We start from the raw sequence: 21,168 nt of genomic DNA, 5'->3' as shown, positions 1-21,168 counted from the left end.
TTTCTCGCAGATCGCCTCCTTCAGAACACAGCCCTTTCTTGGTCTGTGAGGGATCTGCAGGGAGAGGAAGAAGCCTTACATTGCTCTAACATCCTGGAAGAGCTTTCTGTGGGCTGTTCCTAAGGTGTTAACTTTTGTCAAACCCCACCAAGTTAGAATTTCCCTGTGTGGTGATACATGACAACAACTGTAAAAGACAAAGCAGCAGGTGACACACACGGGGTAAATGCATCCAGGGAGCCAGATGGATTGCTGCAGTTTTGTCTATACAGTCTGTGATGGGTTGTCTGCCGTGTCAGCCTCTACCTGGTCAGAGAACAGAGGGGTGGCTGCATTTTGCTGGTGGTTACTGGTGTGGCAGAGAAAGCATCGGAACACTCTTGCCAGATGGGTGAGGAAGAGGCTTCTGAGGGGACTTTAGTGCTTGAAGTAAAGGCGACCTTGTTCTTGTCTGCTGATAACTTGTATCTGGGAGTGAACTGGAACTGCAACTGTTCTTGATACTCTTGACTAGCTCTGAAAGCCAATTGAAAACAAGTTCTATGGAGTAAATTGAAGTTCTTGGTTGGCTCTCTTATTTCAACAGTGTGCTTTCAGCAGCGTGGTTGCTTTGATCTGCAGGCTGCATCTAATAGCTTGAGAAGCAGTCTTAGGCTTCCTTTGTTTTCTTTCCGGGTTTTCGCATTACTTCTTGCAACAAAATTCCCCCCAGTGGATACATTCTGTAACTGGTCCACAGCTTGCACCTCAGTCTTTGTATTTCTGATTACAAACTTTCAAAAGACAGAAGGGAAAATGAGCTCAAGCAGTGATGAGATTAGGATCTCCTTATCTACTCTAGCTTTCCTGGAACTGTCACTGTCCACATTGCATTCTTTAACATTAGAAATAAAGTGGATATGGAACTGGAAAGGCTACAAGGCTGACTTGCAAAGAGCCTGCTTAGTTTTGTGACACACTTCTTTGTTCTCATACGGTAAAGAAGTTATTTGCATTTGGACTGAGATGAAAAGTATTAACTGTCCCTAATGCTGGATACTGGGGACATCTTTACGTCACCAGCACAATGTTCTCAGCTTGTTAGGCTTATTTTTCACTAATTTAATAAGTTTTGTGCTTAAAAAAAACCTAAAACTTCAATCCATATTAAAAAGTCTGCTTTCTCCACATAGTTGTCTGAGGTCTTTTAAATTTGCCATTTATAGCAAATATTTTGTTAGGGTTTTTTTTGCATGGAGCTTAGCTCAGAATGAGAAGCTGTGAAGGGGGTGCTGTATTTTCTGTTGTTGGCCCTGCTCACACCTAAGCCAATCTGAGTGCTGTTTATGTTTGTACCATAAATACCACCACTTTTAGCTCTCAATGTGTAAAATCTTTTCACTGTGCTTGTTTTCCCAGCTACTGCACAACTTGTTAGTAGCTATGTTAAGGTGCTGCAACTACTTTGATACTTAAATAGTTGTAGGTTAAAACGGAAAGCGTTTATGTCTTGTGATTTCAGTTTCCTATGTCCATGTTAGAAGAATGAAGTTTAAAATGGAAACAGAAAGGGAAGAAGACTTGAAATGTGGTGTGCGTTGATGTCCTGCAATTTTGAAAGTGATTTTTAGGTTTGCTGTGAGATAACAAGGCTTACAAGAGCACAGGACAGACAATATTGTCCTTGAGTCTTTCCGCTGATGTTTCCACAGCCTCCCTTTTCTACCTGCTTAACCAACCTGTGAAAGGAGTGGCAACAAAATAACAGAAACGTAGATACAGTGTAACAAAAAGGATCTTTAAGGACACAGTTATCTGTGAATTAAGCGAAAATAATCTGAGGACGCTCGGATTATTACCCCCACTAAGGAAAAGGCAGATGGGTAGCAACTGGTGCTTTGTCTTGTCTTTAGCTGTCTTCCTCTTGTGGGTATCAGGAAATCTGGATTTATTATTGTGACAGCCAATGGCATTTAGATGACAAACTCCTAGGAAAACAGCCTGCATTATTTCTGCTCCTCGCAGACAACACATTTTCTTCGCAGTTACAAGTGCTGGCAATTTGCATGCAGACTAGGAGTTCTCGTTGCTCTGTAAATACATCAGAGATTGCTGCGCAGATTTGCACACAGTTAAGTGTTCTCCTTGTAATTAATTTGCTGTCTTCTGGAACAGATCTAGTGAAGGTGCTACACAATTCTGTACTCTGCCATCTGCTTTAGAAAAGTTTTCTAGTTGGCTTGCAGTCACTTGAAAAGTACGGCAGTAGCAGAAAAGAGACAGAGTAGCTCTCTGGTGTTCCTCTTCGTGGGACCTGCAAAATACCTTAAACCCCTTAGAACAGTAAGAGAATCAGTCTTTACCTTCCTGTACTATCTCACTTCTTTAAAGTGTACCTGCAGAACAGGAATGCTGTGTCTGCATGAGAGCAGGATTTCAAAGAGATGTTTTTGAGGTCTGAGATAAAAAAATGTCACCTTCCTATATATCCTAAAGCTTCCTTAGCGGAAAAGAAGTGTCACCTTCCTATATTCTAAAGCTTCCTTAGCAGTGCTTCTTACGTCTTGAAGTCAACATTGCATACAGTTACAATAGAGAAAATTGCATACAGTTACAATAGAGAAAATTGAGTGCTTGTTGCAGTGTGCATGATTTGAGGCTTATAAAAACAAAATACCTGAATCCAGCTAAATCTTCCTGCAGTGTGTGGAACAGACCCACCTGAAACCGAAATGAATAATGCTTTGCTGCCAGCAAACACAGTCTAGAATATAATGCTGTGCCAGACTAGTACTTTCCAAAACACCCCAAGTTATTCAGTAGGTGGGGTTAAGGGTTATTTTTGGTATTTATAAACTGCTGAATGAAGTTGGTATAAAACCTAAATATGGGGAAGAGAGATCTGCCATGGAAAGCCTGCCAGAAACCCTACAGATGGATGAAGTCCTCAGATGTTATCACTAAAGACAAAAAGCAAAGAATCTGATGTAGAATCATAGAATTGTTTTGGTTGGAAGAGACCATTAAGATCAAGTCCAAAAGTTAACCCATCACTGCTAGTTTACCACCACACCACATCCCAAAGCACCACATCTGCATTTATTTTGAATACCTCCAGCAATTCCTGTGACCCCACCACTTCCCTGTTCCAATGCTTGACAGCCCTTTCCATGAAGATTTTTTTTCTAATACCCAACCTAGGTCTCCCTTGACACATTTCCTCTTGTCTTGTCCCTTGCTGCTTGAGAGAAGAGAGAAACACCCACTCTGTTACCGTCTCTTCTTGGGTAGTTATAGAGAGAGTTGAGGTATACCTTCAGCCTCCTTCACAACCCCAGGTCCCTCAGCCAATCCTATGAAGAATTGTTCTCTAGACCAGCTTCGTTGCCCTTGTTTTGATACTCCAGTCCAAAACGGGAGCAGTATTCCACGTGCAGCCTCAGAAGTGTTGACAGTGTTGATACCCACCTCTCAAATATTTGTAGGCATTGATCAGATCTCCTCACAGCCTTCTCTTCTCCAGACTAAACAGGTTTCTCAGTCTCTCTCCATAGCGGAGATGCTCAAGTCTACCCCAGTCATCCTTGTGGTTCCCCATTAGACTCTCTCCAGCAGGTCTCTGTCTCTCTTGAACTGGGGAGCCCAAAACTGGACACAGTATTCCAGGGGTGGTCTCACCAGGGCAGAGCACAGGGGGAGAAGAACCTCCCTAGACCTGATGGACATGCTGTTCCTGATGCCCCTCAGCATGCCATTGGCTCTCTTGGCCACAAGGGCACATTGCTGGCCCACGCAGAACTTGCTGCCCAACAGGACTCGAAGGTCTTTCTCCACAGAGCTGCTCTCCAGCAGGGCAACCACTAACCTGTACTGGTGCCTGCTGTTATTCTTCCCCAGGTATAGGAGACCCTGCACTTGTCCTCATTGAACTTCATGAGCTTTGCCTTCCCCCACTTCTCAGCCTGTCCAGATCTTGTGGCATGGCAGCACAGCCTGACGGGGTGTCATCCAACACCCCCCTCCCCAAGTTTTGTATCATCAGTGAACTTGCCGAGGGTGCATTTAGTGCCCTCATCCAGGTCACTGATAAAGATACTGAACACATCTGAAAACAGAACTCATCTCTGGGGAACACCACTGGCCACAGGCCTCCAAGTTGACTCTCTGCCGCTGGTGACGACCCTCTGAACACTGTTGTGGAGCCACTTTTCAATCCACTTTACAGACCAATTGTCTGTGCCACATCTCCTGAGCTTATCTGTGAGGATGTTGTTGGAGACAGTATCAAAAGCCTTGCTGAAAATTATGGAGGGAACAATATCAGCCAGTTCAGTCAGCAGTCGTGGACGCAACCCATCGGGGCCCATGGATTTGTGTGTTTTTAGTTGGTACAAGTGATCTCTAACTACTGTTCTCACAGGAGAGATGCTTCAGCCCTCTTGTCATCCTTGTGGTCCTTCTCTGTGTATGTGTTCCAGACTCGTGCATCTATGTGGTGCTGCAGGTCACTATTTCTTCTTGTGTCTTAAGGCTTCATTCTGCTTCCTGTCCCTGTCTTCCAGTCTGGAGGCAGGGCACTTGTAGAGTAACTGCTCTTACTACTAAAGACTGAGGCCAAGGTTTTCAGTACCTGAGCCTTTTCCTATAGATGAAGACTCTCCTCTAGTGCTGTATGTACAGAGCACAGTTGCCTTACCCTTCAGTGAGGCACTTCAGTTTGTGGAGGTTTGCATTGGTGCCTGTCTTCCTGAGGGCAGCTCTGTTGTCAAGATGTTTTTTATCAGTGGGTAACCACAACTAATCTAGAAGCAGTGCCAAACTCTGAGACTACTGGACTGTAGCTACCCCTTCGTGTACTGAGGGCAGTGGTTGCCTGTTTTCCTAAGGCACATGTGGTGCACATCCTGCCACTGGCAGCAGCAGAGCTGGAAGTGCTGTGATCTGAGGAGGGTTTCTGTTTACTGGGGATGCATTCTGTGGGGTCTGTGACAGCTTTAAAGGGCTGTGCTGTTTTCAAATTGTAGGGTATTAAAATAAATTGGAAAGGATCTAATTCACAAGGGGTTAGATCTTGCCTCTACACAAAGAAAATTAACTGGTTAACCTCCAGAGCTGCAGAACTTCTCATTTTGGAAATGACAGGCTAACAATCCGTTGACTTCAGGACAGTGTCATTTAGAAATCTGTTACAGAAAACAAAGGGAAAAAATGTAGAAGTTCACCAGTGCCAATGGGAAGGCTTCACCCCTGCTGTAAACAGAGTGTCTGGACATTAGGATGTAAACACCAATGCCTAAGTGTTTAGTTTGGAGGTTTATGTGCTGTGTTACTGACAGGTGAGAACTCCCTTCCTGTGTTGCCTTCCTAGGCACAAGTAGGCAGGGGTTGGAAACAAAGCATCGTTAATAAAACCCAGGAGCTGAAAGCAGGACTAATGCTGAGAAAGCTTCAGGTGTTGCTAAAACCCCTTCCTTTTTGATACTGATACCGTGGCTCTGAAGTCAGACTCTTCAGTGGCAGGTGCTCAGGGGTTTCGCCGTGGCGTGAGGTTTGCAGGCAGTGCACTTCTGCAGGGGCTCGGGCTCAGTCTGTGCTTGTGATGGTTGTCCCCATATTTATTGCATTGAAAACCATTTCCAGTGCCTGGGAGGCTGTCACTGGGAGGCTTAGCTAGGGAGCCTCTTGTGTTGTGGTTCTCCATGTCCACAAGGAAGGTGGATGTGGGAATGTGACAGAACACAGGCTGCAACACTTGGTGTCTGTGGAGGGGAGCATTGGTTCTGATTAAAACAAAAGCTTTTGTAGTCTTACAGAGGGGCTAAAAGACAAAAAAATATTGAAACAAGACCTAATCTTGCATGGGGGTTGTGTTCACATAAGTGCTCTGTGCAAAAGGCTCCCTTGGTTGTGCTTTAAAGACACAAAGCCAGACGTGGCCTTTGTGTGTGTCTCACAGCTTGTGACCATTATGCAGTTTCCTGCTGCCTATTCTTCCTTCAAACCTTAAAGCACCATTGCTCATCCTGGTCTTTCTGCCATGCCATCAAATGTAGTTTTACCCCTTGTGCTATTTCAAATAGTTTGCATTTCAGAGTATGCCATATTTTGCATACATGCTGTGTTTGTGCCAGGGTAGGTTCAGGCTGGATGTTAGGAGAAAGGGCTCTTAGATGTTGGAATGGTCTGCCCAGGGCAGTGCTACAGTCAATATCACTTGGGGATGTTCAAGTGCACTGTGGACTTAGGGGCATGTTTTAGTGGTGACCCTTCAGTACCGAGTCGAGGGTTGGACTGGATGACCTTGGAGGTCTTTTCCAACCAGATAGATTCTGTGATGGACAATTTTCTGAGCCATGGGAAATGTAGCACCTACTCTGCTGGACTGCTTCCATGCCGTGTTTATTGTTGAATGCTTCTTCTCTCCCCGAGCTCTTTTGCATGGGTGTGAGTGAGCACAGCTGTGCTTGTGTGCAGGTCAACAAGGTACAGCCAAATCCTCCTCTAAGAGGTGTTCCAGCCTATTCCACCCAGCTATTTCCTCTCATTGTGGAAGCTCTCTTGTTGCTATTAAGGGGAGCAATTTAACTGACAGTTATAATAAAATATTAGTTTTCAGAAGTTTGACTAAACTGTTCAATAAACTGTTTGGGTTACTGGTTGTTAAAATTGGATTTGAGATGTTTGATGTTTGTCCAGGGGATCTGTGTTTTTGGAATCTGCCAAGAACAGGAACCTAAGAAGAGGCTTGTTTGCAAATTCCCAGCTTCCCACTGTTCTGACTCTCCTTCAGTCAAGTCAAAAACAAGGAAGTGAAGTTGATACTGTTATCAAGGTTCACAGATATTCTACTGATGATGAATTAGGCTTTTTAGCACCAGCTTGTACTGTCCAACTGTGTTAAACAGAAGGAAGATCTGATTTTTCAACTGGATTCACAAAAAGAGTATTGTAACATTAGAGTGACGTTGAGATGGGCAAGGCAAAGAGTCTCTGGCAAACCTCAGCTTTAAATGCAAGTGTCTGTTTTGTTTTGTAAGCTTCATGAGTTACACATAGACAAATAATGGCCACTGTTACTGATAACTTGTTGTTTCGACAGGGAGATTGGAGAAGGCAGTAAAAGGAATGCAGCATGTTTAGATTAAATAGCTAATGTGTAAGAATTTGTCAGTAGAGAAAAAACATGATCGTACGTATGGCTGTTTTTATTCATGCTGCGCAGTGCTGGCGTAAGAGATGTGCTGATACTGACTGGAGGGCCAGGCTCAGAGAGTGCTGGTGAATGGTGCCACATCCAGTTGGCAGCTGTCACTAGTGCTGTTCCCCAAGGAACAGTGCTGGGCCTGGTCCTGTTCAGTCTCTTTATTAATAATCTGGATGAGGGGATTTGTAGATGACACCAAGATAGGAGCAGATGTTGATCTGTTGGAGGGCAGGAGAGCCCTGCAGAGGGACCCTGCCAGGCTGGATGGGTGGGCAGAGGCCAATGGGATGAGATTTAACAAGGCCAAGTGCAGGGTTCTATGCTTTGGCCACAACCCCAGGCAGTGCTACAGGCTGGGGACTGAGTGGCTGAGAACAGCCAGGCAGAGAGGGATGTGGGGGTGCTGGTAGATAGTAGCTGAACATGAGCCTGCAGTGTGCCCAGGTGGGCAGGAGAGCCAATGGCATCCTGGCCTGGATCAGGAACAGTGTGGCCAGGGAGGTTATTCTTCCTCTGTAGTCAGTACTGGTCAGGCCACACCTTGAATCCTGTGTCCAGTTCTGGACTCCTCAATTCAAGAGAGATGTTGAGATACTGGAAAGTGTCCACAGGAGGGCGACAAAGCTGGTGAGGGACCTGGAACACAAACCCTGTGAGGAGAGACTGAGGGAGCTGGGGGTGTGCAGCCTGGAGCAGAGGAGGCTCAGGGGTGACCTCATTGCTGTCTACAACTACCTGAAGGGAGGCTGTATCCAGGTGGGGGTTGATCTCTTCTCCCAGGCAACCAGCAACAGAACAAGGGGACACAGTCTCAAGTTGTGCTGGGGAAAGTCTAGGCTGAATGTTAGGAGGAAGTTCTTGCCAGAGAGAGTGATTGGCATTGGAATGGGCTGCCCAGGGAGGTGGTGGAGTTGCCATTCCTGGAGGTGCTGGGGAAAAGCCTGAATTGGGCACTTAGTACCATGGTATAGTTGATTGGCTAGGGCTGGATAACAGGTTGGACTGGATGATCTTGGAAGTCTCTTCCAACCTGTTTGATTCTATGATTCTATGTTCTGTGTAGGCTGTTTGCCAATCTTCTCATCTTGGAATCGGTCTTTTAACTCAGGAATTAGACGCTTTGTAAATTCAAGGGTTCAGTGCAAGAAATAGGCATGGAAATGAGAAACAACCTGTGGCCCAGGGGGCTCAGAGTGACGTTCCTTGGCAAGGCTTGTAGCACTTGTGAGCTCAGTACAGCCAGCCTGTATTTTCCTGTAGGAACAATGATTAAAGTGACATGAGGGGAACAAGCTGAGAGTTGTGGGCTTTGTTAGCGCAAGTAGCTGCTGTATAACCTGGAGATCCGTGGCCATTACCTGGAAGACAAGATCTCCTTCTGAGGTAGTGTCTGGCTTTCAGTGATCCTGTGTCATGAGCAGATGTTAGGTTGTGTTTTCAGAGAGAGCAGATAAGAAAAGCTTAGGATGTCAAGTGGTTATGGCAGTGCTGGGGTGCAAAGCAGGAAGCTTCTTAATGTTATTGAGGCTCAGCAAATAATCCTGTTATTGCCATGCTGTTAGCTGTCAGGTTTGAGTAGCAGCTAGGGCCAGTGCCTGTTCCATCTGCGGCCCCAGTCCCTTCTTATGAAACCCTATCTTGGACAACATTGTTGTCCCCAGTAGACTCACAGGCTTCACTCTTGTGAGATGCATTGGCAACCAGTGGCAGCAGTAGAAACATCCTGCAGTGTGCTAGTGTGTTAGGAAAGTCTGTCACAGAATGTATTGTAGTCTGTGAAAAGAAGGTATTTTGGGAAGCATTTGCATGCTTTTGGTGCTGGTGATGCATGCAAATACACACAGAAGCAAATTAAAGAGCATCTTGCATTTAGAGAGAAGCAGGAACTCTTGCTTTTGCTGATGCTGTTAAACATATCCCCTTTTGCCAAGTGCCAGCTGTGTTCTGTCTTGGAACGTGAGGCTGTTCAGTGTGGAGAAGAGAAGGCTCTGAGGAGACCTTGTTGTGGCCTTCCAGCATCTGAAGTGGGTTACAAGAAAGCTGGTGAGGGACTTTTTAAGATGTTGCATAATGATAGGACTAGGGTGAATGAAGCAAAATTGGAGGTGGGTAGACTCACATTGAATGTTAGGAAGAAGTTATTCACCATGAGGATGGTGAGACACTGGCACAGGTTGCTCAGGGAGGTGGTGCAAGTGCCATCACTGGAAGTTTTTAAGGCAGGGTTGGATGTGACTCTGGGCAACCTAATCTAGTGGAGGGTGCCCCTGCCCATGGCAGGGGAGTTGGAACTGGATGATCCTTGTGGTCCCTTCCAACCCTGGCAGTTCAGTGATTCTATGAGTAACAGTTTTTCTCCTCCAGCTCTGCTGTCTTGCTGTGGCAGTGATCCTTACAGTGATGTGCCACATCACAACCTCTGTGTCCTTCAGAAAAGTTTGTTGTAGTCAGACATCAGTGTAACTCCCTTGAACTGATGAAGGCTTTTTAAAGCATTTGTGACACTATTTTCTTTCTCCCTCAGACTGTGGTATTGCTTGTGGGAAATGGGGTATGTGTGCTGAGAGAATTAGCCATGAGAATGGGTTGCATGGGGGTTTGGAGTTTTAGGTTAAATCCTGTTCCCCCATTTTGTCTGTGTGTGCCTTTTTATTTTACCTATTTGTTTTAAGAGTGGAAGCACAGCCAATACCTTCTGACATAGACTGTACTGTAATTTCAGTTTTTACAATAGCTGTCTGCTTTATGCACACTTCAGGAGTTGTGATAAGCTGTGGGCAGAAATGTTTGGCTCTTGATTGCTTGTTTTGAATATTGCTCCTGTGAAACAGTTTTGCTAATCCAGGAATGAACTTCAATCCCAGCTGAAGCCCATAGTTTCTGTTTGATCTGTGATACAGTGTTGGTACTTGCCATTGACTTGACTCACCTTTAGGTTACCTGAAACCTCTCTGAAAATCAGACACTCTGAAATGCTCAAATCACACCAACACTGTAGTTAACTCCAAGAACTGTGTTCTGTTCTCAAATTTCCACCCCATTTTCTTTTCCTCTCTGTTTTTGTTTTGTTTTAATTTTATTTCTATTTTTTTTAGTGAGTGACAGTTGCTTCAGGAACCTTGCCGAGGATCGTAGTGGGATAAACCTTAAAGATCTGGTCCAAGACCCTTCTTTGTGAGTATCTGGCTCTTATTGCTAACCAAAGAAAAGCTTCTTCCTATTATCCTTGTGAGTAGCTTTGAAATATATAAAACATCAGTGCACTTAGTGCTCTAGTGGTAATGTGCTTGCCAAGTTGTTAGTCTTTCATACAGACAAATATTGTTGGGAGGTTTTTTTACTTATGTATTTCTTTTCATGAACTGTCAGCCAGGGAGCACAGGAAGGGCTGCAAGAGTCAGCAGAGGTGCATGCTGGTGTTTTCACGGAGGAGCTGCATGCGTGTTGTTGCCTCCCCTTGTTTATTGAGACTGGCTGATTGTGCTGCAGGGTCATTTTGCTGTCACTGATTTCACACAGTTCATTTATTTCTTCCTCTACCACCTCTTTGAATTCAAGCATGTAAACAGATGACCCAGTGTTTACTTTGTAGCAAGCCTAAGTGGTCTTGAGCTCAGTGCTGTTTTCCTCTAAAATTAAACTCAACCTCATGAGCTCTGAGCTGGACTTGAAATGGTATCAAACGTTTCCTGGTTGGTTTCCTCCACTGCTCACCTCCCTTCAGGTAACTTAGTGCCAGCTGAAAATATTCTTGCAAGCGTGCGCAAGGATGCCACTTGTTAGGAAAGAAGGGAAAGAGGGTAAAAGATCCTACCTTTGTAACATGAGTGATAGTGCCTTTTGCACTGGGTCCTAACAGGATGGGCCTTTACACTGCCAGAGTGCATTCTGCAGTCCTGGTTGAGAGGCAGTGGAGAGAAAGAGAAATTTGACATCCTTCAGTTTTAGTAATGAAGCAGAGGCAGATTTTATTCTGTCATGTTGTAAGGTTTAATGATAGCTGCACAGGTACCAGCATTCTTGTGCTGGCATCATGCATGTAAGATTTGGCAGTTTATACAGAGGGGACAGGTGTAATTGTTGCCTGAATTAATTCACTGGGTACATTTTTAATGTTACTAAGTATTGAAGTGAAGGCTATTTCAAAGGTCTTAAATTTCCAACCCAAAATTTGCCTTTTGAGTGTTTGGCTTACTTTCTTTTTCTGAATGGTGTCTTCTGGAGCTGCAGCTATGCATAGGTTTGGTTTTGCACCTGCAGAAATACTAAATTCCCCTTGCTGTAGAGTGATCATTTTCCTTGCTGTTTCCCAAAAGTGATGAAATCTGCTTTCCTTCCCTGACTGTAATTTACGTGAAGATTGCAATACGTTATTGCAGTCTGTAAAGCAAATGAAATTGATTTCTGTTGCTCATAGTTCAAGAAGTATAACTGACTGCATTGTAGCCATTTTTTTCGCTTCGAAAGGTGGAATGAAGACTCCAAATATATCCATTAGGTCTCCAGGGCTGTCTATAACACTGTTACTGTATGACACATTAGCGTGCAAGAAAAGTCTGCTTCTTCCTGCCTCATGATGGGGCTGTACAGACTTTGGTTCTAAATGGCTATTCTTGTAGTTAGTGCCTATTAGGAGCTCTTAAAGTGCCTCTAAGAGCGTGACTGGCTCTCCAAAATGAAGACACAGTCTAAGACATCTGGGCTCTTTGTTGCACAGAGAGAGATGCAAAGGGCAGTGTGGGGCTGAAGTGCAAGAGTGCCAGAAGAGGAGATGTTTTAACCTTTTTTTGAAATAAGAATAAAGTTTAATTAAAATATTTAGTTAGCCATGATACTCATCTGTAATGATAACTGAAATGTCAAAGTGACATCTGACTTACTCTCTTGCCAGTTCAGCATTTCTGGTTTAGGGTTTCTTTAGTCCTGGTTTACTTGGTCTGTGGTTGAGCTGCCTCTTTGCAATCTGGTATCAACATCAGATTTCTGTAAAAAACCCTGGTGCTTTCTCTGTAAATGGCTCTGTCATTCCAAAGATGTGCAGTGAGTTCATATGGTATGACACTGAAAAACAGTTTAACAGAGAGCGCAAGACATTTTTGGTTAGTTGACCAAATAAATAAGTAAATATATGTAAATAGAGAATATATGTAAGCACATCAGTAGCAGAGACTGGATTTTGCAGCTAAGGTAGAAATACAGTGTGATGCACCAAAAGGATGGGATAGAAGAAAAGTTACAGTGCTTTATGTTGCAGTGGCTTGATACATCACGTGAAATGCATTGTAAGTGGTGTCCAGCTCTTGTCTGAAGTAGCTAAGCCTCACAGTTCTCTAAGCTATGCTAGCATTGCTGCTGCTGTTTGCCACTCAGCTCCACTCAGCAATAGAACAAGGGGACACAGTCTCAAGTTGTGCTGGGGAAAGTATAGGCTGGATGTTAGGAGGAAGTTCTTCCCAGAGAGAGTGATTGGCATTGGAATGGGCTGCCCAGAGAGCTCTTTTCCTATTGCAGGAAGATTATTCTTTAGAACTGGAAGTGTCTTTGCATTGAAAGGAAGCTCCAGAAAGACACCACTGTAGGTTTTTTGATTAGTGTCTGATTTTGTATCAAGTGTGCCTAATTGTCAGGGTAGTCTTCTTTCCCCAGCTGATTTCCTAGCTAGAGCAGTCTGGACTCTGAAAACTTGATCTAGTTTCAGTTCTCTCATCATTAACAATAAAAGCTCTGCTGCTGGGATCAGGAGTTTGATCATTTCTAGTTGTGTATGTCTTACTCTGTCAGTGGAAACAGCCATGCCACTGAATAAAGAACCAAGCATATCAAGTAAGCCAAGTGAGAAAATGCAGACTATGGAGGAAAGAGACACACAACAACTTTCCAATTAAATTTCATTTTGTAGTTAATTACAGACAAGTTGAATTTCAACAAAAAATTGGTCAGAGGTAAAACTGAAAAGGTAGCTTGGGAGCTAACTGCTATTCTTTATTCATCGCAGCTGATCAGAGAATGGATTGGGTTCTAAGGGATCTTTATAGGTCCACCCCTTCTGCAGTGTGCAAGGACTTCTTCAACTAGGTTGCTCAGAGCCATGATGTCTGTTGTACACAGTGTCCAATTTTGAACACAAATCTTAAAGATGCAGGGTGTGTAGGAGAACATCAGTGCATGACTCGTATTAAGTTAGCCAATACAGTGGAAGGGTAGCCTGCGGTATATAAAGAGTTAACAAAGGGATTGTGATTTTGGGCTGAAGAGAAAGAGTAGTTCAGTTTGTAGTAGATGAGGCTGTCTTGATAGTTGGAACATATTCTAAATGTCAGTGTGATAAAGAGATTGGAATCTCTTCCTAAGAACACTGGGAGGGCTCTGCAGATTACAGTCTGTGTATGTCTGATCCTGTGTAAGTGCTGAGAGCTGGAGCGGAACAAACCTTGGTTGCCTCCAGTCACAGCAACAAGTCTCTGAACAGATACAGTGTAAGGGGCTCTCTGCTCAGGCACGATTGTGTGAGGGAAACCTACTTCTCAGCTTCGTTGAAGACCTTATCCTTTACTTGTGCTTCAAGAAAAGAATTTTCTCAACAGATCACAGGATGCTAGGGGTTGGAAGGGACCCAAGGAGATCTCGAGTCCAACCCCCCTGCCGTAGGAGGACCACACAATCTAGCACAGATCACAGAGGAATGCATCCAGACAGGCCTTGAAAGTCTCCAGAGAAGGAAACTCCACAACCTCTCTAGGAAGCCTGTTCCAGTGCTCTGTGACCCTTACAGTAAAGAAGTTCCCCCTTGTGTTGAGGTGGAACCTTCTGTGCTGTAACTTAATGCCCATTGCTCCTTGTCCTATCCCAGGGAGCAAGTAAGCAGAGCCTGTCCCCTGCCTCCTGACCCCCAGCCCTCGGACGTTTATAAACATTTCTTAAATCCCCTCTTGGTCTTCTCTTCTCCAGACTAAAAAGTCTCAGGTCCTTCAGCCTCTCCTCATCAGGCAGTGCACCAGTCCCCTGGTCATCCTTGTAGCCTTCTGCTGGACCCTCTCCAGGAGATCCCTGTCCCTCTTAAATTGAAGAGCCCAAAACTCAACACAGTATTCAAGATGAGGTCTCACCAGGGCAGAGTAGAGGGGGAGGAGCACCTCCCTTGATCTGCTGGACACACTCTTCTTAATGCACTCCAGGATCCCATTGGCCTTCTTGGTCACAAGGGCACATTGCTGTCCAATGGATATTATCCACCAGCACTCCCCAATCCCTCTCCACAGGGCTGCTCTCCAGCAGATCACCTCCCAACCTGTACTGGTGCAGTTTATTATTCCTTTCCAGGTTCAGGACTCTTCACTTGTCCTTGTTGAACCTCATGTGGTTCCTCTGTGCCCAACTCTCCTGTCTGTCCAGATGAGGTTCCCTGGCAGTTTGTAGCATAATATGCTAATATTGCATACATTTTTTTCTTTGGCTGTTTAGGTTAATGACTCATAACTCTGTAGGAACAACTTCATCTGTCTGAAGCGAAACCTTAGCAGTGGTCTGTGGCAAAGCAGAACATTAGAAAATGTCTCTCTTAAGCACTTAGTACTTTTCACCTCTAATAATTGTCTTACCTCTTGGCCCAAAGCAGTCTCCTGTAACCTCTATAAGGCTCCATGTTAGCTTTATACTGGTGTGAGGTACATTCATCAATGTTTCTCTCATCCTGTGGTTTCCAAATTCTTAGATGGTATTTTCGTGCTTTTGCTCTTGCAGTGCCCTGCAGTAGCCTGCAATTGTAGAATGAACCAGTAACTGAAGAAGTTGGTCTGTAGCTAGAGGTTGTGCAGCCCCACTACTGTTTGGGATCAGAAGCATTGATGAGGGGGAGAGGTCGTTGTCTTGTGTGCCAGCTGCAGCTTAAGTGCTTCATCTGGAGTTCAAGTTCCAGAATCAGTTGCAGTACTTCTTTACAGTGCAGGGATGCGGCGCTTGAAGCCTGTTTAGCCAGGTGCCTCTATCTAAACCTGTTCAGGGAACTTCTGTACACAGATGATCTGTAAATGGGGATATTCCTTATTACGAGGAAGTTTTAAATGCATGGTGTTTGTTTTCTCAGGTTTGTTCTGGAACTAGCAGTTTTAAGTGGGTATGTGATATTTGTTGCAGTAATAACCACCTCATTGGTGATGGAGATATACTAGATCCTTCATTTTCAGGGTTAGAGTTGATATGATTTTTATCAAATGTACTTGAACTTTCATTTATAAATGAAAATGCTACAAAAATGTTGTTAAAAATAACCTCTGGACAAAAGCCATATCCTTTTGGCCCTGTTTGGCTCTGTTTACTGTCTAATGTCTGGAAAGAAATGCAGGGGGCACAGGCTGGGAAAAGATCAAGTTTTGGTCCAGACAGTTTTACAAAGCTAATTAAAACATACATAGAAACAACTTTTAAACTTTGATTTTAAAAGTGCCCACTCAGCTTGTGACTTAAAATTGATGTTTATAGTATTTATGGAATATTCTTTTGGTCACTTTGGGTCAGCAGTGCTGGCTGTGCCCACTCTTAACTCTTTCCACCCCTATGCTCTGGCCCCAACCTATTCAGTAGGCTGGCAGACATGGAAAAGAAATTGAGGAAGTGCTGGGGCCACTTTTCACTTTGCCTGTTTGAGGAATTCAGACAAGACTGCTGTGTGTTTGGACATGTTCAGGAGCAGACCAAAATGACTCTTTGCAGAAGTAGTAGGAAAACTGTCACAGTCTGAGTTAAACATTAGAAGACTTCTTTCTGTAATCATATACACCATGGAGTAGAGTGTGAAGTGTTCATCTCACAGCCCATCCTTTGCTTTTGCATTTAATGACAGCAGCTCAGCTTCCTGGTCAGCGTTCCCTCTTTGAACATCACAGTCCAAGATCCCTTTGAAGACTTCTTGTATAATGGTGGGGATGTCCTTGTGGAACTCTGGATCTCTGACTCTTTGGCTTTGCTAGTCTTCTCAGCCACCCCAAGTCAACCACAGCTTCCAGTTGTACTCTCTAGTCTTACCCTCATGACCTCGTTTTGCCTTTCTTGATCTTATTGCAAGCTTCTTCTGGAGAGATCTTTTTCTGTTGCAGTTGGCATTTTCAACAGCTTTCTGCTCTGAGGGTCTGTGACTCTCAGAACTCAAACAATCTCTTCTTAAGCCCATTTTGCCAGCTCTAGGCTTCAACTGAGTCGTAGCTAACCTGACTTTTCACCTGACCTCATTCTTCCTGACTCCAGTCTGTGTTTCTGTTTGTAGCTACATCTTACTTGGTTATTTAAATGTGCTGTGTTCTTGTAGTGTAGAGATACTGGAAAGGAAGATACTATATCCACAGGAGAGAGATCTTGGGTTAGCCTGTATCAGTGGAGTAGTCTTCGAGAAGATCCTCTGAGCACTCAGCAGTGTATTCAGTGTTTCTGTGTTCTTGGAGAAAGAAATAACATATGAGGATTTAATAACAAAGAAAATCAAAACAGAAGTGCTATGTATATGATTCTATAAACCTGGCACGTCTTTACACTGTGACTGCTGTATTCACTTCTAATGGGGTTCATTGTGGGTCACCAGGTTAAGCAGAGATTTGAAACAACTTCCTGCATAAAGAGAAGTTAAACAGACTAGAACGTTTCACTGGAATCAAGAAATAATGTGTAGTGGAGGCATACAGAATGAATAGCATAAAACCCCCAAAATTGGAGGCAAACATTCCTTCTTTTTCACAGGTCAGAAATTGTGACAGGAAAAAAAATCAGATGGCAGATTGCAAGTGACTAGAAGTACACACTTACTCAAGTGCAACAGAACTGAGCGTTTCATAATTGATGTAACAGCATGTGGAAGGCTGCAGTATGAATTACAGAAACAAAAAAATGAACTAGATTGATGGACTGACCATGGCTGTTAAAGCTGATGATCTGTATGCAGCATCTAGGGCAGCAAAACTCCTGAAGTGAGGATTGAGAAAGGCAGTAAGTGTGTGCCAGGGGACAAATCATGCTCTGTGTCATGTTTATTCCCTAAGCATTTGTTTCTCAGCATCAGAGACACTGTGGTGAGTTGTGTGGGCTATTAGGCTGAGCTCACGTGCCAGCTCTCATATACTTCTTTCAGGGATGGCAGTTTCATGGACCACATATGAACTTCAAACTTTTCTCCATGGGATCAGCATATCCTTCAAAGCAGGCTTCCCTGACGTGGCTGAAGTTGCATTTGGAACTCCTAGTAATGCAGGAACAACAGCCTCTCAACACAGGGGTTCTAATCATGTATTACACAGCAGAAAATGTCTCTCCTCCAGTCTCACTGTTTAAAATGCCTAAATGCTCTTCTGAAAAATGGTCTTCTGAAATAGGTTGTGAGCTGAGCCCTGGCAGGAGTCTTTTTGCAGGAGAGGATACATTATTTTCAAAGCTATAAATACTTGAAAGAGTGCCTCATTTAGAGAAGGCTCCTATGAAATGTGGGTGCTCATTCTCAGTACAGATGAAGTTAACAGAGGAGGTGACTAATTTTCTACTGAAGGATTATAGTAGAACACCTAGCTTCAGCCATAAAGGAAGCCTTTCCTCTGTGTCTTAGGAAGTATCCTGACATTAGGATACAAAAAATTCCTACCCAGAGATATTTTCATGCTTTTATACGAGTGCTGCTCACTGTGTTTAAATTCTGGATTGCTTTCTTAATTGAAAAGGTTGTCCTGCTGTCACTTATTCAGGGGGACTTCTTGAAGTCACTTCAGTTTTAGTACTGTACAACGGAAATCTCTGCAGATGGTAGCTTGAGTGAGGAAGTAGAGTTATCCCATGGTAGTGCTTGTGGTGTTTTCATGTACACTTTTTTCATCATCTTTCATTACAATTTGAATTTCATAATGGATTCTTCGTTTATGCTTTCCCCCTTTTTTCTGGTGTAACACATAAACTTCAGAAGAGCGTAACCAGGACACAGGTATATTTTCTGTGGATGATGACAGCCTTCAAGTTCAAAACTGACATTTTAAGGGTTCAAAAATTGCTTCAAGTGGTTTTCCACAGAGTTATTCCAAAGAAACACAGTCATACTACAGTGCCAAGTGCTTCTCTTTACACCCTTGCTGATTCTCTTCAGAATTTTGCTTTTTCTTTACTTAGAGCATCTCTCTTCTTACATTGGATTTCACCTCCTTCATTGTGTTGTAATAGAACGTTTTATTCTTGAAATATCTTATTTTCTATTGACAGTTTGTTTCCAGATCTATTAAGTGGGGTTTTTTTTGGGGGGCTGGAAATACAGTGTTTCTGTGAAATTCATTGGTTTAGTAAATACAGGATGCTCTAGAGCGTTGTTTGACTGACACAGTTGAATTGCCTGTGTTACAAACGCACCTTAAGAATCTACTTCTCCCTTTTCCTTCAGTGCTTTTCTTACCGTCAAAAGCAGTCTGTGCAGTTAATGTGCTCTGTAGCTTGGTGCGGTATGTGGAAATGTTCAAGTATGCAGCTACAGAGGAGATGATGGAGGCTCCACTCAGTGTGGCAGGGCCTTCTCTTTCCCGTTTTAACCAAGTGTAGTTCATCTGTTCCTGTGATTTATTTAAAAAGAAAAAACGTTACTGCTTATGAGGTTGCAGTTTCTAGTCTGCTGCAGTGCACTCAAACATACAGATGTCCTTCTAAAGATGCTTCTGGTCCATCCTTTCTGCTAATATAAACCCTTCTTTTCTAACTGAGCCTTGAAAGCCACTCATTACACAGCCAGCTGGGGATGCAGAACTGTGTCAGTCTGTTAACCTGGGTGTCATTTTCCTATGCAGGTAAAAAGGACACAGGGCAGGGTGACTGGAAGCCATTTACCCCTGTGTTCTGGGCTGGCTGCATGACTCAGGACTGAGAAGCAGTATCTTGGTACCATGAGCAGCTGTGGTGGCTGCTCTCTGCCTGCAGCTCCAGCTGTCCCAACACTGTCTGTGTTTCCTGCAGCAGGCTCTCTGTTGGGCCTGCTTCATCACATTTGCAATACTCCGAAAATTAGAGAACAAGATTTGAATAAATTTTAATTCAGCTTATCAAGGCAGTTCCATACAACCTCATCTTCACCTAAACCTGCACGAATTTCAGGGGAAAATACAGTGTCATTTCAGGTTTCTGTTGCAGAGTACAAACCATTAAGAAAAATTCAAGAATGTGTTTGAGTTTCATGTTGAACATGGAATTAAACTGACAAACAAAGAAGAATTGATTTCATGTCAAGCCATCACGTAAATCTTAACCAGGTTTTATACAGCAGACCTCAAAGTGCTATAAATGGATATATCTGCTTCTACCAACTCTCCATTTAAATCACTCTCATGGAGCAGTTAGCACACATTCTAATCACACTGTGAGAACACTCAGCATATCTTACACATTTTGTGTTTCAGTGATATCAGTCATGTCAGTTACATACTGCCTTGCTAATGGCTTTCTGACAAACAAGGAGGAGCCAGTCCTCTGAGCTGTCTGGCTTGCTGAGTGCAAGCCAACATGCTTTCCCGCTCAGGGTGGTTTATGAGCTGTGGCTCCATGCCACTCTAACTGTGGTACAGAGTTGGCTGTGATCTTATGTGGGATGCCAGTATAGATCTCTGAAATTAACAGCTAGACAGACTCATGGTTGGTTTGGGTTTTTCTTTTCTCCCTTTGTCTCCTATGTTTAATAATTTGGTTGTTAGTAAAAGCTCTGGGAATGCCACCAGAAAGGATAATAAATAAAACAATAAAATGCCAACCAGGAAGTCTGCATTATGGTGCATCATGCAAGTGTCTGTCACTAGCAAGTGGTCAGAGGCAAGATTATTATTTGATTTTAATAAGAAGATGGTTAGTTCTTTATGCTTGCTTTAATTGGGTGCAAAACTGTGTCATAGGCTGTGCTGCTGCATAGAACAGAACTCTCCAATAATGCGCAAGCTCCCAGAAGTACTTCTGTGGTACAGCTACTTAGTCATCTCAGAGGAGAGAAGGATTGGGAAACAAAGCCTGAACAGGCTGGAAAGCCTTTATTCTGTATTTGTTCTTATGAATGTATCAGTGCAGTTCTGAGGATGGAAAAATTGAGCAGGGGCAAGGGTAAAAAGGCCAATAAAGCTGCAATTACGTGGGAAGTATCCAGCTGTAAAAGCTGAAGGCCACAAGTTGCAGCTAATTTATTTCTGAGATGGAAATGTTGTAAGTACTCCCTAATTGCAGTAAGTACTGGGGACAGAATCTCAAAGTTCACAACTAGAAATGACTTAGAAATGGAGCAGTTGCAGCCAAGACCACAGACGTGGGAAACATCTGCTGCTTAGCTTGCATTGCTCCCTTCATCCTGCTCCTCCAGCAAAGAATTCTCTGAGTTGCATGATACCTGCCTGGTAACGGACTTCTTGGCACCTGGTGTGGGGTTGTTTTTTAAAAGAGAGATGGCAGAAACAGAGCTCTCAAATCAATTGGAGGAAAAAACAGAATTACATTTGGAGGGAGAGGTACAGAAAATGACAAAGCAGAAACAGCATCCATGGCGAACTCCCTGCATTTCCCCCCAACCCAAACCCAAATCTGTAATCCCCAGTGTTCCAATCCTCCCCCCTACCCTGCCTCTGCCATCCAAGAGGCCTAAACATAAGCTTTTGGAGGCCCCAAAACAGGCCTACTCCTTACATGTTTGTCCTGACAAAGTGGCTCCCACCTAACACAGGGCTGGTGGAGGAGGAAAGGAGACCAATCTGGCCTTGCTGTGAGTTTATAAAGAGATAGCACAATTGTGGGTTTGAATAACAATCTTCTAGTCCCCAGAGCATTTTTTAACCCTATAGTTCTCAACCTGGGACATCACCTCCCTGTGGGCCATGTAGGCACCACAGATAACTGAAGAGCCTGTCCGTGTGCTTTAGCTTTGATGTGCACAACATCTTTGGCCTGCTTTGCTTTGTGTGACCTATTAAATCTGTCACCATTCTGTTAAGCTGGTCAGCAAAAATCAC

The 21,168-nt window shown here is 43.8% G+C and overlaps 1 protein-coding gene across 25 annotated transcripts in view; it reads left to right on the top strand.

Moving 5' to 3' along the window:
- The window catches only part of GPHN (gephyrin), a 284,583-nt gene that overhangs the window by 77,846 nt on the left and 185,569 nt on the right, over positions 1–21,168 (top strand). For all 25 annotated transcript variants that reach the window (XM_064147342.1, XM_064147437.1, XM_064147473.1 and 22 more), the window contains exon 2: positions 10,279–10,357. In XM_064147342.1, the coding sequence (XP_064003412.1) occupies positions 10,279–10,357 (79 nt within the window). The remainder of the gene's footprint in view (positions 1–10,278; positions 10,358–21,168) is intronic.

Source organism: Pogoniulus pusillus, chromosome 1, assembly GCF_015220805.1.
Source record: "Pogoniulus pusillus isolate bPogPus1 chromosome 1, bPogPus1.pri, whole genome shotgun sequence".
Taxonomy (NCBI): Eukaryota; Metazoa; Chordata; class Aves; order Piciformes; family Lybiidae; genus Pogoniulus; species Pogoniulus pusillus.
Note: the sequence above shows the minus strand (reverse complement) of the source record. Positions and strands in the feature narration are given on the sequence as shown.